Source organism: Sturnira hondurensis, unplaced genomic scaffold (assembly GCF_014824575.4).
Source record: "Sturnira hondurensis isolate 20B ecotype Veracruz unplaced genomic scaffold, ASM1482457v3 Scaffold0016617, whole genome shotgun sequence".
NCBI classification, from domain to species: Eukaryota; Metazoa; Chordata; class Mammalia; order Chiroptera; family Phyllostomidae; genus Sturnira; species Sturnira hondurensis.
Genome location: NW_028089248.1, coordinates 5,303,793 through 5,319,143, shown reverse-complemented (window position 1 = coordinate 5,319,143; position 15,351 = coordinate 5,303,793). Strand labels below are relative to the sequence as shown.

General features: G+C 60.3%; 1 protein-coding gene across 1 annotated transcript; it reads left to right on the top strand.

Moving 5' to 3' along the window:
• The first annotated feature begins 867 nt into the window (after positions 1 to 867).
• UQCRFS1 (ubiquinol-cytochrome c reductase, Rieske iron-sulfur polypeptide 1) lies at positions 868 to 5,298 on the top strand. Its single transcript, XM_037066401.1, has 2 exons — positions 868 to 1,148; positions 4,419 to 5,298. Exons 1-2 carry the CDS (start codon positions 935 to 937, stop codon positions 5,027 to 5,029), a joined length of 825 nt encoding a protein of 274 aa, XP_036922296.1. The 5' UTR covers positions 868 to 934; the 3' UTR covers positions 5,030 to 5,298.
• Positions 5,299 to 15,351: the final 10,053 nt, after the last annotated feature.

Sequence of the window (15,351 nt, the reverse complement as noted above, 5' to 3'; positions counted from 1 at the left end):
GGCCGCTGTGTGGCTGGGGGCACAGACTCCCGAGGTAGGGGCCCCACCTCACCGCCTTCTGCCAGCCCAGTCCAGCCCTGGGCACCGCCTCTCCGTTTCCTCAGGGGGCCCTGACTCTCCGGGAAAGAATGACGGGAAAGCGCCAAACCTAACACATGGCAAATGCCTCATAAACACGAGCCATTATCATTATCGTCATCGTCAAGCTCCGCGCACAAGTCCCTGGCCTTTTCAAAATTTATTTTTTATTTCATAGATAATGGCCATAATCATTATAGTAAACATACAGCGGTTACTATGTGCTGATCTCTCTTCTGGGTTTTATATGGATACCCCATTTTCTATGTATTAGGATATTAAGCATATAAGCACATATGTTAAGAACTGTTATTATCCCTACTATGGTAACTTATTCCTACTCTTAAGACCTCGTAGAGGATGATTTTTGCTCACGGGACTGCAAAGCCGGCCCACGAAACGTTCCCGGGGGTCCTCACGCCCCCTTTCTTTGGGGCGGACCCGACCGCTGGGAACCCGAGGAGACGGACCGTGCAACACCCAACCCCCGCGAGGCCCCGCCCCCAGCATGAACCCTTAGCCCCGCCCCCGACGCACACCCCCCTCCTGGCCAGCGCTCGTCGGCTGACGCNAGCCGGCCCACGAAACGTTCCCGGGGGTCCTCACGCCCCCTTTCTTTGGGGCGGACCCGACCGCTGGGAACCCGAGGAGACGGACCGCGCAACACCCAACCCCCGCGAGGCCCCGCCCCCAGCATGGACCCTTAGCCCCGCCCCCGACGCACACCCCCTCCTGGCCAGCGCTCGTCGGCTGACGCGTGACGTCACGGCCCCGCGCCGCCTGCGCTTTCGCGCGCCTGCGCCGCGGGCGGAAGGTCGTCTCTGTGACCGGCTTGGCGTTTGGAGCAGCTGTCGCCATGTTGTCGGTTGCCGCCCGCTCGGGCCCCTTCGCGCCGGTCCTGTCGGCCACTTCCCGCGGGGTGGCGGGCGCGCTGCGGCCCCTGGTGCAGGCCGCGGTGCCCGCCGCCTCGGGGCCGCCAGTGCTGGACGTGAAGCGGCCCTTCCTCTGTCGCGAGTCGCTGAGTGGCCAGGCCGCGAGCCGGCCTCTGGTCGCCGTCGTGAGCCTCACCGGTGAGCCAACCAGGCCAGGGGTACCCCCTTTCTTCCCCTCTCTGGCCCTTGGCCCAGGGATCCGCTCAGAAGGGCGAGAATTGAGGGGAAACGGGACCGGGCGGCCGGCTGGGTGGAGCGGGGCAGGCCCGCGCGCTCCCGGGTCCGTGTCTCACCTGGGCAGGACACCACCGGGCGGGCGATCGCAGGTGTCCACCGGCTCTGGCAGCCGGCTCCCGGCCTCAGGCTCCGTCTTGACTTCCATCAGTTACGTTCCAGAGCTCCGGGTTCCGACTGCGCCCAGCAGAGTCGGATCCATTCTCACCAGTGAAATGGATCAGCGGTTATACCGAACTCGCGGGTTGTGTCCTGAGGTTCTGATGAAAGTAGCCCACACAGAGCCATGAGTACACTGTGGGGGCATTTGATAAACGCTCAGAAGGAGGGACCGCTAATACTTGGGAGGTTGTCCCGGCGATCCCTGTAGTGCCCCCACCACACACAGTCCGCACAGCGGCACAGCCTCAAGGTCAGTCACAGTGCAGGCGTCAGCGGTGGTTTCAGGAGTCTCCCGCGGTGGTCATTCCATCCCAGAGCCGTAGGTGGTCCTCCCGTTTCACAGATGAGGGGACAGTGGAGTAAGGGCTGCTGACACGCACTGTTCCCGAGGCCGGGTTGCAGGACCGACGCACCCTCTGGCAGGTCCTGGTCTCCCTCTGTGCCTTGTCTTCGTGTCTGTTCATGCACTGTCCTGAATTGGCAGCCTTCGGGCCAGTTGCCTTAGTCTCCATCACCAGCATCATTTTTAAAGCCTGGGAGGATCTCTGGTGACCCTTGAAATGTTGGGAACTGGTCGCCCTGGGCCCTCGTTCCGCCTGGGTCTTCTGGTGCGCTCCGTGGCTGCAGCCGGTGCGGGCACAGTTCTCCCAGGCCTCCCTGGCCCACTGCTGTCCTCCTGCCAGGCCCGTGACAGCAGAGCTGGTGACTCCTGCCCTACGCCGTGACCCAGCTGCCCCCACAATTCTGCCCCCATCCATCCTCTCCTCTGCATGTTCAGTGATGCTCCACGCACTTTCCCACATCGCCGATGTTTCCCGTCCTTGCCGTGTCCGGGACCAGGTCAGGGAGTTTGGCGTTTGCTGGCTCCTCTGTGTTGTGAGGCACGTGACACCTTCCACACTGTGTTGTGTTTCTGTGATTCCTCTGACCTTGAGCTGGAGGGCGTGGAGAAGGTCTCCTGTGTTTTTCTCCCCTCCCCGTGGGTTCTGCACACAGCCAGTGCAGAGTGTTTCTGAACGAATTCAGTGGGAGTTTGGTAGGGGGCATGTTGGGTTGTGGGGAACTCCTGCCAGGTGGGAACAGAGCACCCTCGCAGGCCCAGGTGACCTGGAGGTGAGAAACAGGGAGGAGACATCCAGTAGCACAGATGGACAGCGTCATTGGAATGTGTCACGGTGGCCACAGGGTTCCTTCTGAACCTGCCATTCCCTGGGACTGGTAAAAGCTGGGGTGCTGTGCGTGCGGCAGGCAGTTGTCTGAAATCACGCCCTGCAGCTGTGGCTGAGGGCAGGGGAGACCCTCCTGTCAAGGTCGTTTGTGGGAAGGTGGTTAGCAGAGGCTATGGGCTGGGAGGGCCTGGAGCAGAGGGTCCCTCCCCGTGTGGAGGAAGATTCCCAAGGTGCCCGAGAGCCCTCCTGAAACAGGACAAGGCAGACCACACACCTTGACTCGTGATGCTGCCTTACGTTTCCTCTGCAAATAACTGATTTCCCTTTAATTTGGAACTAAATCTAGCCAGGTCAGGGGTCTTTGCTTTTAAGTCACAAAAGCAGTTCGTGTGGATTATTTGGAGAGTGGTTTTTGCACCGGACGTTTAATCCTGCAGGGCCCTCTGGGTGGCCCAGCCGCAGGGGGAGTGTGACCTGCTAGCAGCACAGGCGGCCAGCAGACCACTGAGTCTCTTTGCCGTCAGAGCTCCAGCCGAGGCTGTCAGAGCCGTTCTGGTTACTGATTCCATACGTTTCTGTGTGTGCTGTGCCCCGGTTGAGGGTAGTGGTGCCGTTTTAATGGAGAAGTGTTTACCTTGGTCCCTGTCAGGTGCGATGTAGTCCCTGATGGTGCTAAGGGAGAGGGAGTCAACCGGAGCCCACGCCCCAGCCCACACTGACGGGGTCCTGTTGGGTGGGGCTGGGGCAGTGCCTCATGGAACGCCACTTTGCCGTGGTGGGGAATAGCAGGTAGTCACTGCCCGTGTGTTGGTTTAGCCAGAAAAGCGCACCAGGCAGTTTCGCCACGCCTCCCCGTAAAGTTACAGACCCCGAGAGCCAGTAGAATTGCAACTTATATGAAAATACACCTCATTTTGGATACAACACATTTTCTAAAAGTGAGGGACTTTTGGTGACCCATTTTCTAGATTTGCATCCTGAAACCTGCTTCACAGTGACACCAGCAAGTGGGTTATTTTTCAGGCATTTAAACCTGCCACGGGGCAGAGCACGTGGTCTGACGCTCACTGGACACCTGGCCAGGCCGGGTCCCGCAGCAGCCGTGTGCCGCAGAAGGACAGGGTCTGCCCTAGGGGAGGGGGGCCCTCAGTGAGGGGGTGGCCACCTCCTCCTTCCCCAGAATGTATTGAAAAAGCCGGTTCTTTGGGGGATTTTAATTTTAATAGCTGCACTTTTTTTGTAAGGATGTCCTTTTCTGCCAGTTAGGGTTTTACTTGAAGTGAAAAAGTGATGCAATGTACACCTTACAGTATGAGAGAGAAATAACCTCAATTCTCTGCAGCTGAAGTTATGCCGCAGTTCATAGACTCTTTGTCTTATCGTTGGTGTTTTACGAATTGTTAGCCGTTCTTTCAGAGAACAGATAGACAGGAAATGTAGTAGGGTGGTTTAGTGGATTGGGCGAGCTGCAGGGTCCCTTCTGACCCAGAGAACGGGAACACAGTTCACACGATTGTGCATTGGGCCCAGCGCCATGAGTCTCGGGGACCTGAACACAGTGCTGTTCCCAGGGCTGTCTGACTCTGCACACGGGAGGCCGAGTCGCCTGAGGCCTGGGTCAGCGGTGTGCACTGAGGCAGAGCCCGTGTGGAAGTGGAGGTTGGCTTCATTCCGTTTTTAGCATTTCAGATGCTGGCACTGCTAACCCGCCCGTATCTGAGACCACCAAGTGCAATTTTTTACATTTTTATAACTTGATTCTCGCTTGTGAACTCATCAAGGCCTGTTGGCTGCTGGTGGACTCCTCACCCAGTGGTGTTCTAACCGTCTGCTAATCTTGCAGCCCCGGCGTCCGTGCGCTTTTCCCACACCGACGTCAAAGTGCCCGACTTCTCCGACTACCGCCGGGCTGAGGTGCTGGACAGCAGCAAGTCTTCTCGAGACAGCGCTGAGGCGCGGAAGGGCTTCTCCTACCTGGTGACCGCAGCGACCACGGTGGCTGTCACTTACACCGCCAAGAATGTCGTCTCCCAGTTTGTGTCCAGCATGAGCGCCTCCGCGGACGTGCTGGCCATGTCGAAGATCGAGATCAAGCTCTCCGACATCCCTGAGGGCAAGAACATGGCCTTCAAGTGGAGGGGCAAGCCCCTGTTTGTGCGCCACCGCACCAAGAAGGAGGTGGAGCAGGAGGCCGCGGTGGACGTGTCGCAGCTGCGGGACCCACAGCACGACCTGGAGCGCGTGAAGAAGCCCGAGTGGGTCATCCTGATCGGGGTCTGCACCCACCTGGGCTGCGTGCCCATCGCGAATGCGGGCGACTTCGGCGGCTACTACTGCCCCTGCCATGGGTCCCACTACGATGCGTCGGGCCGGATCCGGAAGGGGCCCGCACCGCTCAACCTCGAGGTCCCCTCCTACGAGTTCACCAGTGACGATCTAGTGGTGGTGGGCTAGGGACTCGGCGTGACCCGCCTCCCCCAGGGCCCAGCCCCCAGGGGGCGCTGGAGAGCAGGTCTCCTGTGCTTCAGGCTGTCGGAGTGGGCAGTTGAGATTCGCTGACGGCGCCTTTGCTGGTGACGTGACCATAATGTGAAGTGAAGGGAATGTGATGTCGAGTCCTTCCGGTCACCCACCTAATAAAGCCACTATTGAGCACTGCGGGGCTCAAAGACGCGAGAGGTGCAGTGTCTCTGGTCATTGTCATTAAAAGTCACTGGCTGGTGCATGGGGTCCCTTCATCCCTGAAGTCTGTGATGGACGTTAGCATTTATTCATCTCAGTCTGGGCCACAGTTGCTGCAGGGCCCGTGGTTGTGAGATTAAACCAGCCGGCCGCCTCCCAGGCCTGAGACTCGGGCGTCTGCAGGTCTCCCTTTGGCCCGTGAGCCCTGGCTGTGCCCCTTGCCCCACCTGTCCCTCGCACAGACTGTCATCGGTGGGGCAGCGCTGACCACAGTCCGCTCTGGGGGCTTGGCCCAGCTCTAGCTGGCAATGTCCTGCCTCTGAGGCCAGGACAGTGTGCCGTCCCTTAGGGGGACGGCTGAGTAATTAGAATTTTTCAGCTGTAAGAGGAGGTGGTGGTGGGATATTACCCGAGTAAGCTTTCTGCAGCGGGAGGCACAGGGCCCTGAGCACCTGAGCCCCAGTCCCGCCCGTGGCAGCGACCTGCAGACCCGGAGTCCGGAGTGGTGACAGGTCACGGCCTCTTCCCATTGTGTCTGCAGTGACACCCCTTCTCACCAGGAGGCAAGGGTGGGCCTGGATACTTTTCCGAATTAATGTGTGGTCCCCCCACACCCAGGCTGAAACAACTGAGGTCTGACCCCCCGCCCCCAGGAACAGGTGGCGGGCTGGCCTCTGGGGAGGGTCTCAGTGGCACAAGTGTGTTTGTCGTGGCCGCAATGTGCCATACCACGGCAGCCCCGTGAGCCCTTGCACATCTGTAAGACAGTGGCCTGAGTCCCTGGTCACGCCCTCCCGGGGTACTGGCTCACCGGGGCTCCTGGGAGCACTGCTGGCAGCTGAGTGACTCCGGGTGTGAGCCGAGGTCAGCCTGGGGAAGGGGCGGCGGACCGTGGCATTCAGGTTCAGAGATTTAGGTGTGAGCATCAGACAGAATGTGCCAAACACGGCCAGTTCACCACTTTTTGGTGTTTTCTATTTTAAATGGTGGGCTTTCCGATCCTGCGAGCACGTGGAGGTGACGAGGAGAGGCTACTGCTGGCCACCAGTGGGGGAGCCGTGTCCCGAATGAGCAGCACACACAGGCAGCACCTGGCAATGGTGTCGGAGCATCTGGGTGCTGCTGTGTCAGGGCCTGCAGCCCCGTGCCCTGGGGGTCCAGCGGTGCCAGAGGGCCCCGCTCTGGAGACTGACAGGCGCCCTAAACACACCCAAAAGAAAGGCTCGGCGAGCCCTCGTGTGGGCACCGCTGTGAAAAGGTCGTCAGAGCGTGGAAGTCTCCGGCCTGCAGCGCGAGGCTGAGATGGATCTCGGGAAGGGCGTGAGCAGTGTTGGCGGTGGCCCCTCACGGTCAGCCCCCAGTTCCATCACCTGCACATGACATGTCTGCAGGCGGGTCCTAAACACCAGCTGGCTTCAGTCCCCAAGCCTAGCGCCCTGGCCTTTGAACTCTATCTGATGAGGCTGTTGGCGAAGGTCAGAACAGCGCATAAGTGGTAGGTTTTTCATAGCACTTTTAAAGGGCAAGTAGAACCTTGGTTAGTTGAAGGGGGAGAAACTGATGCGTTTTAAATAACTGTCTGCACCGTGTTGGCTCCTGCTGGAGGCCTGCCCCCTGCTAGGCACGACACAAAGGGCGCCCTGTGGGAGGGCGCAGGTGCGCTGTGAAGAACCTTCCAGACGCTTGAGGGCCGAGCCACCGCCTTCCTCTGTCAGACCTGGCAGGGGACTCTGGCTGTCCGGAGTCGGTGCGTCGCTGTGCCGCCAGGCCCCCGGCCCCTGCTCAGGCCCCAGGCCTCGCACAGAGAGAAGGACGAACAGCGGCCAGCATTTGAGGATGGCGGCTGTGGGCTTTGACGGCCCTGTGGGGGCTGGGCAGGCCTGCAGGGCAGACAGGCGGTCGGAATCCTTGTCCAAGTGGCGCCTCCGCCCCTGGCCTATCCCTGGCCTCCCCTAAGTTCTCTCCCAGCCCCCCGTCCTGTCTGGAGCCGGGACCCCTCACAGATGCTCACGGAATGCTGGCTGAGTAGATGGGCGAAAGGGGAGGTGCCCGAGTGTCACTGTTCAGGGGACCAGTGTGACAAAGAGCAGTAAGCTCTCACCCTCTGTCTGGAGCGAGGTGCTTTCCAGTCTGTCCCCTGCTGGCCTGCTCACTTGAGATCACAGCCTTGCATTTCAATGGCCATGGATCCTCCAGAGTCAAGCGCCTCTCAGTCCAGGTCTACAGTCACCGCTTCGTCTCCCAGATGAGATGGCAGGGGCCAGCGAAGACATTTGTCAGAAGTGCAGAGGTGGTGAACCTTGACTGTAGACTTGAAACATTTGCGTCTGTTTCGGGTCCCCAGCTGCCTGGTGTCCAGAGTGAGCGGTCCCCTCCGTAAACCCCCAGGGGCTGCCAGACTCATCTTAGGGCGGGGAGCGCCGCCCAACCCCGAGGCCTTCATCCTGGCAACGCGGCCCACCGCAGCCGAGCTCCTGCTTTGTGTTTCCCTCGCGTGATGCCCTCGGATTGAGTCCTGCAGCAGGTCTTTTTCCGGGGCATCCTGGAGGCTGCGTCGCTGTCATGCAAACACACCGACGGGAATAACGCACAGGCACCCGGCACGGGAGCCGACCCAGCCACAGCCCTCCCCCCCAGTCCTCCTCCTCACAGCGTTGCTCCCAAACCCCGAGTGGAGGCTGCAGGGGGCTGGACAGAGCCAGGTCTAGGACTTGCCTCGGGAGGCGCCCAGCAGCAGGAATTGTCATGGTGCAGGGCGGTTAGAATCAGGCCTGGAAGGTCACGTCCCCTGGCCAGAGCCCGTGGGCCCCGGAGCTTGCTCCACCCATGTATGTGGCTTCACAAGCCTCTTTGGGGTCTCTCACCGACACAGGACGCATCAGGGTCAAGGACACGACCCCAGGAGCCAGTCGGACAGAGGGGCTCGAGGCAGGTCTGCCGTGGGACAACTGCGGGGTTCGAGCCCATCACTGCTCTCTTGGAGGCACGGTTTTCTTACGGGCGAAGCTGGACGCGTTGTGCATTCGCTGCTCTGCCCTCGTAGGACCACTGGAGGCATGACGTGAGACGCCGTGATGTGTCCGGCCTGGGGCCCGCTTGTGCCTCGTGCTCGGGCGTGTCCCTCATTGTTTTCGTTTATTTGTTAAATACGAGTCCAGCGCTGCATGTGGTGATATGGCTGCAGAGGCGGGCTGGCCTGGGGACAAGGACACACACGCAGTGACAGAGTGCTGTGGATTGCGTGGCAGCCAGGTACCTCTGATGGCAGCTGGTGACGTGCCGTGGGGCTGCCGAGGTCAGGGTGGCACAGCCTGGCTCACCTGGCCCTCCCCAGCGTGGGCCCCCTGCCTGCACCCGTGGCCATCTGTTCCCCATGGGCAGGAGCAGTGTCTTCCTGGTTCGCTTTCCCCACGTCCTTGGCCAGTGGGAGCGGATAAACTGAGAGCTATTTATCGAATTCAACACCAGGAGCTTTTCCTCGTTTTCCCACAGTTCCGCTGGAACCCCTCCTTGCCTCCGCGAGCTGCAGGCAGTGCCGGGCAGGTTGTGAAGGCTCCTGCCATGAGCGCGAGGCTGTCAGGTTCCAGGTTGTCTTGAGCGGATGGCCAAGCTGGGAGGGTGCAGAAGGTCCCGGGCGGGGAGGCTCCAGGTCCACTCGCTGTCCTTCTCCGCCAAGGTCAGCGCTGTGGGCAGGGGCCTTCCAGGAGCGGGAGGCCTCGGGGGACACACACCCCGACGGGTAGTTACTTAGGCTTTTATGAGCAAGACTTGATTAACGAGCTTCTGAAAGGACAGGAGTTATTCCCCGAGAGGCTGCCGGGAAGCAGCTCTGTTACTCGGTCCCTGCGAGAACCGATGAGCTGAAACCCACGCTTCGCGGCATCATTAGCCAAGGACGGGGACCCTACACTATTCTGCAGTCGTTCATGGCAACTTACAGCTTTAAATTATTTTGGAGGCTAGCTTTGGCTTTTCAGCAGATTATAATAAGAGCAAATTACTGTCCATTTTAATATCTGGCTGCTTTGCCAAGGAGGGCTGATGGGGGGCCGGCAACAGCCCTGCGTCTCATGAAAGCTAATTGACAGCCAAGTCCCCTAAATACCACGGGAATCCGTCATGGTTAACATCACTGCGGCAGGTCCTGGAGGAATGAAGATGATTTAGCCGAGACGTCGCGCTGAGGCTGTATGCACTGAAAGGAGCAGTGAAGGAGACTGGTAGGTGGGGCCGCCTCCCGTCACCTGATCTGTGAATCGGTGCCACACTCGGGTCCCCACTCCATTCAAGGGCAGGCACCCAGCTGGGACGGGTGTGGCAGATGGGTTCCTCTCATCTCCACCGTGTCCCTTCTCTGGGATTTGTGCAGGCCGACTGGGCCGTGAGTGAGGCTGTGGCATTCAAGTGTGAGCCCCAGGGGTGGGCGGGCAGTAGCCACCTGGACCCCAGCCCTCCTCTGCCCTCCCTCAAACCAAGGCAAAAGCAGTGCTTCTCGCTTGCACCTGGAGGCCAAATACAACTGCCCGTCCCCAATGGCAGGTCGGAGGGGGACTTGAGTCGCAGGTTGGGGGACCACACTCTTGGAGTATGCACATGGCCTGGCTCTGGCTCATCCGGGCAATGCTCTCACGTTCTCTCTCTCTCTCTCTCTCTCTCTCTCTCAGCTCCTTGGTTTCCCATCTAAGTCAAGTTTTGGCCCATTGTCTGGCCTGTTTGCCCCTCAGGCCCCATCACGGCCCCAGGCACAAGAGACTTCAGCCCAAACCTGGTCCTTGGCTTCCGTGGGCCCAGCACCCAGCGCTGGTCTGGGTCAGGGCAGAGGCTCCAGCCGGTGGGCCTTCCACACCCCACCCCACACGCAGGAGCCTCAGGCACCCGGGGCAGGAGCTGCCTCTGAGCAGAGCAGCTCTGAGCAGATCAGGTGTGCGCAGGGCCGCCCTGCCTCCACTGTCTTGTTGGGAGGCCGACGGTCCCGGCAATGCTGGCCGTCATGGGGACCCTGCAGGAAGATAGGCCAGAGCCCTGAGTACAACCCAGCTGTGCCCTGGGAAGGAGGGGGTCACAGACGAGGGGGCACGCCTGCTCTTCTCGCTGGGGACTTCACATGGCTCCCCGGGGCTCCCCTGGTGTCCTCACGTCTGTTGCCAGGAACTGGTCACTCGGCGCTCAGGCATCCCCAGGAGGAATTGCTCCCGGTGTGTGTGCGTTTCTGTGCGTGCTCACGGGAGGGCGGTCAGCATCCCCTGGCCACCGCCTCCAGGGGCCTCTCTCTCAACCACTTGTGGAAGTGACTCTCTGGCTAACTTCTGGCACTAACAATCTCCACTCTAAAAATTCACGATGCATAGGAAAACTGAAAACAGTACAGATACTGAAATTCTGGTTGGTTTCTTGAGGGAAAGACCTGACTGGCCCGGAAGGTGACTTGCAGCCAAGGCAGGTGAGGGGCGGGAGTGGGGGCGGGAGTGGGGGTGGGGTGGCAGGCATTGGGGGGCTGTGCATTGGGCTGCTTTAGGGGGGCAGCACTGCTTTCTACTGAGCCCCCACTGTTGGGGTGGTCCCGTTGCCGGTCATGTTGCTCAAGCAGGTAGCTGATAACCATCTACACATCATAGTGGTTGGCTTTGAATTAAAGGCCATTGTTTTTTTAGGTTCCTCCTACTGAGAGTGGCCCCCAAGGTTTTTCCTTTGTGGGTGTGTGTGTGAATTTACAATTATGGTAAAACATCTTTGAACTATTGCTGGGATGCAATTATTTTCCATTGTTTTGCATATTAAAATGGGATTTTAGATATCTCCTTCTTCAGACTCCATGAAATTCCCAGTTCAACGTTAAATTAACATTACCTTAATTTTCCAATACCACAAGAGCCCCGAGCCTGTGGTAGCTTTGTTTGTGATAAGCTCATTTCAAAGCGTTTCTCAGAGTTCTTTGTTCAATGCTTTCGCTGCTAGGAAAAGAGAAACCACAAGCTTTTCGCATGGGTGGGGCCCATGCGGCTTTCTCAGGTCCCCCTTTGTTCCCTGGGCCTGACCACAGTCCCAGAGTCCAAGTTCAGTATCCATCCTCCGAGGGCAGGAGGGAGGCACGAGGCTGCGAGAGGCTGGGGTCTCTGGCAGGTGGCGAGCATGTCCCCCGCCCCTCAGAGACACCCGCGCCCTCTGGGCTCCCACCCCTCAGACTCTGGAGTCAGAGCCTCGGCTGTTCCGTGGGACAGAGGAGGGGTTCCCATCCTCACCCCAAAGGGGTCACTGTGTCGGGAAGTGTGGCTGATGGGACCGGCGCGGCCTGCGCAGGCAAAGGTGAGAGTGTCGGTGCATTTGGTGGCGGACATCAAGTAGTGCCTCTGCCCAGAGGGCCTGGCAGCAGGGACAGGGGCTCCGCTCGTCCCTGGAGCTGCTTTATAACTCCGGCAAAGCCCGGTGCGGCCAGCTGCCTCCACCCTGCTCTGCTCCTGCAAGGGCGTGGGGCGTGGGGCGTGGATGTCCTCGGGCTCCAGCAGAGCCTGGCCCACAGCGCTGGCAGGGGGACACTGGCTGCCCCTTGCCTTCTGTATGCAAGCTTGCCCTCAGAGCACACAGCGGCCCTCCCAGTGACCAGGGCTCATTGTAAGGACGGTGGGGCCCTCTCCAGGGACTGGGGTGAAAATGAGCAAAGCACATCCGGCACACTCTCCAGTGGCTACTTCTCCGGACGCAGCATTGGTGTCCTGTCGCATCGAAACGAGGGGCCTGACCCTGAGTGCAGTGAACAGGGCTGCTCCAGGCCCCCCGGTGGGGCGTCCCTACGGAGACGCAGGCTCCCAGGTCCATGCCTTCTCAGTGAGTGCTTGTTGACAGGCTGTCAAGGTCTTACTAAGGGAAGACCTTTAGCAAGGTGACCTTTAGTGGTGACTCACCACCAGCCCTCCAGAGGTCGTGCCCAGGGTTCCTGGGAAGGGCCCAGATTCCAGAGTCCCCTTTCCCCACACGGCAGTGGGGCGAGCAGACTGCGGCTGTGGCATGGGGGCTTCTCCCCAGTCCCTCCAGCTCCAGGGGACGCCCCCCCCCCAGCACCAGCAAGAGGCAGAGCACAGTTTGGACAGGGGTCTGTATGTTCATTCACACCCTGCCTGGGGGTGACTCCGCACCGAGTCCACACCCCTCCCCAAGCACCAGGCTGTTCAACCACGTGGGGACGGATGGCCCACAGGGAGACACCTCTGACCAAGGCCCAGCCTTGACAGGCCGTGAATGAATGAGTGGGCACTCCAGTCTCTGAGTGTTTGGGTCTGGGAGTCTGCCGCGTGCTGGGCGGTGTCCGTGGGTGATTTCTGCACTGTCATCGGGGAAGGCGCAGCCACATTTAATTGGGCTGTCCCAGTTAAGTTGGGCCGTTTCTTCATTCGTTAGCCAGTCCCGCAGGTGACCCCCTTTTGCAGCAACATTGGGGTGCAGGCTAGTGAAATCTGCCTCCAAACAGCCCAATGGCATTTGCAAACCTGCTGCCTCCAGTTCGTGTTTGCGCTCGGCTGGGAGAGCCCTGCGAGAGCCATCTGCTCCATTCCGGGCGCCAGTGTTTTTCATCAGGTCTGAGGTCTGCACCTGGATGGGGGAGCGAGGTTGCTCTGACACTTCTCCCAACCCTGTGCCTCCCCGGTCAGAATCTCAGACCCCGTGGGGCAGTAGTGAGCTGGCATTCCCGCTGCCGTCCTGTGGCGCCAGGAGAAGGGAAGGACAGCACTCAGAGTCCCCATGGGCCCAGCTCCCATGGGCTCCAGGCTCCTCGGAGATCTGACGATGCCCGTGTGGAGCTGAGTGGAGGTCCGATGATGGGCAGGAGAGGCTGCAGGTGTCGCAGGCGCCCACCACGGTGTTTCGATGACACTCACACGTTGTGAAGTGACGGCCACAATCAAGCTAATTAGCACATTCATCTGCTCGCATGGTTACCACTTTGTATGCGCGGTGAGAACACTTCAGACCTCCCCCCGGCCCATCTGAAGCACACGATCCATCGTCATTAACTAGGGTTTTGCAGGTGAGGACAATCAGAGAAGCTCAGAGAGGGGGGCGTGTTGCCAGGTCTCCCCACCAGGCCCCTGAGCCCAGAGTCTTTGCATCCTCCTGCCCCCGCCCTGGGGTACCTGCTTCCCTCAGCATCCCAGAGGGAAGGTCCTGGGCTCCAGTCTGCACCCCAGAGCCACCCACCCCCCGAGCCTGCAGCCTGCAGGCATACCCCCCCACCCCGCCTGCACAGCTCTCTATATAAATCACCTCCGTGGACTGGGGGGTTTCTTTGTTTGGAACCAAGTCCTGCCGAGCTACTGATCTCTGTAACCCAGGCTGATTGGACCTCTGCAAAGCCCCTGCCAGATGGCCTCGGGCTCCAGGCAGTGCCACCCTCCCCCACCGGCCCCTGCACCTGGAGCTGGGCCAACCGCCTGCTGAGTGACACGCCTTCCTGGGGGACTCATCTCTCCAGACCTGGGTCTCCTCTGGCCGGAGAAGGGAGGCGCCAACCACCAAGGCCAAGCCGGCACTAAGTTGATGTGGCCGTGTTAGCGACCACGTGTGTGTGTGTGTGTGTTCAGGTGCTCACAGGCAAGTCTGCGGTTGGTGGGGGTGAAGCTCCCTGTCCGACGGGGCTACAGAGGCCTCCTGACAGCTGTGACCTAGGGGTGGCCTCGTTAGCAGTCCTGATGGCTGAGATGACACAGGGCGTGAGTGATTTTGTTCTTTGTCAGGGCCTGGTGGTGTCTTCCCGAGACATGTCTGTATCTGCGAAATACTTAATTCCCGACAAGGGAACAGGTGTGAGTGGGGAGGGTGGTGCACTCAGGCACATCCGCTGCGGTACTGATGCCCATTGCAGGGATGGAGGAGACAGCTGGTCCTCAGCTGGGACACCTGGGGACCTTGTGTGAGCAGAGGAACCAGTTCGTGTCACTCCTGCCTGGGAGACGGGGAGGGGAGGCCGGCTCTGCTGTGGGTGGGGCCCACTGAGGGGCTGGGGCCCCGGCTGCCCCACCGGCCCCACCGGCCCTGCCTCCCCGACTTCACACAGAGCGTCTGTGTGGCCGGTGCATGTGGGCAGGCGTGTGGCCATGGGGTTCCATGCCGGGTCAGGCAAAGGCCACCCGGGGGCTACGTGAGCCAGGAGAGACTGGTGGACAGGCGGAGGGCCTGGGCAGGATCGGAGGTGGGGAGCCTGGGCGTGGCAGGAAGCCGTCTCGGGCTTGGAGAGTGGGAGGCCCGCTGCCCCGTCCCCAGGGGCCGCTCTCCTGACTGAACTGTGTGGTGTCACTGAGAGCCACCGGTGGCTCCTGAGCAGATGCTCCCTGTGGCCAGCTGGACACTGCTGAGACCGGGCTCCCTGGAAAAGGGCGCAGGAAGGGACGACGGGCCACAGAGCCATTTCCAGAGCCCAGTGGGAGCACACAGCCTGGCCTGGGGGTGCCAGGAGAAGACCCCGTGGGGGTGCAGGCTGCAGAGGGGGTCTGAGGGACAAGGGTCAAGGCCAGAGGACCCGGGAGCATGTGGACGAGGGAAGAGCTGGGTGGGTGGGAAGAGAGCAAGGAGGGGGTGGTTCGAGGCCGGCTGCTGCCAGGAGAGAGGCTGGGGACAGGCCCCTCGGCGTAGCCGCCTCTTCTCTGCTGTGCTGGGCTTGGGGGAAGGGGAGGGTCAGCTTGATGGGGCCTCACAGGGCCCCCACTTAAGGCTTCCTCAGACCCTGCTGGGCCGAGAGCAGATTTCTAGCTTCTCGGAAGAGGACGAATCAAATCTATCGCAGCCTCGAGCCTACCTGGCCCTTTTCATGCTCCTCTGAAGCGTCCAGCACTTTCGCTAACGTGTGTGTTTAGTAGCTTCCAACTCGCTGAGGCGGTCGGGGGCCCAGCCGTGATCTCAGTGGCTGTCGGAGTCACTGGGGCGTTTGTCATTGCTGCCAGGAGCTGGTGGCCACGCACGAGAGGGAGAGAGAAATGATCGAACAGTAGCTAGTGAGTGGAGACTTAAGTGTGACAGACAGCCCCACGGGCACGTGCGTGCACGTCTGCGGTTTTTACTTTGAAGGTTGTGTGGGCCTGACGTAGCAGGAAGGCCTGGTGGAAAGA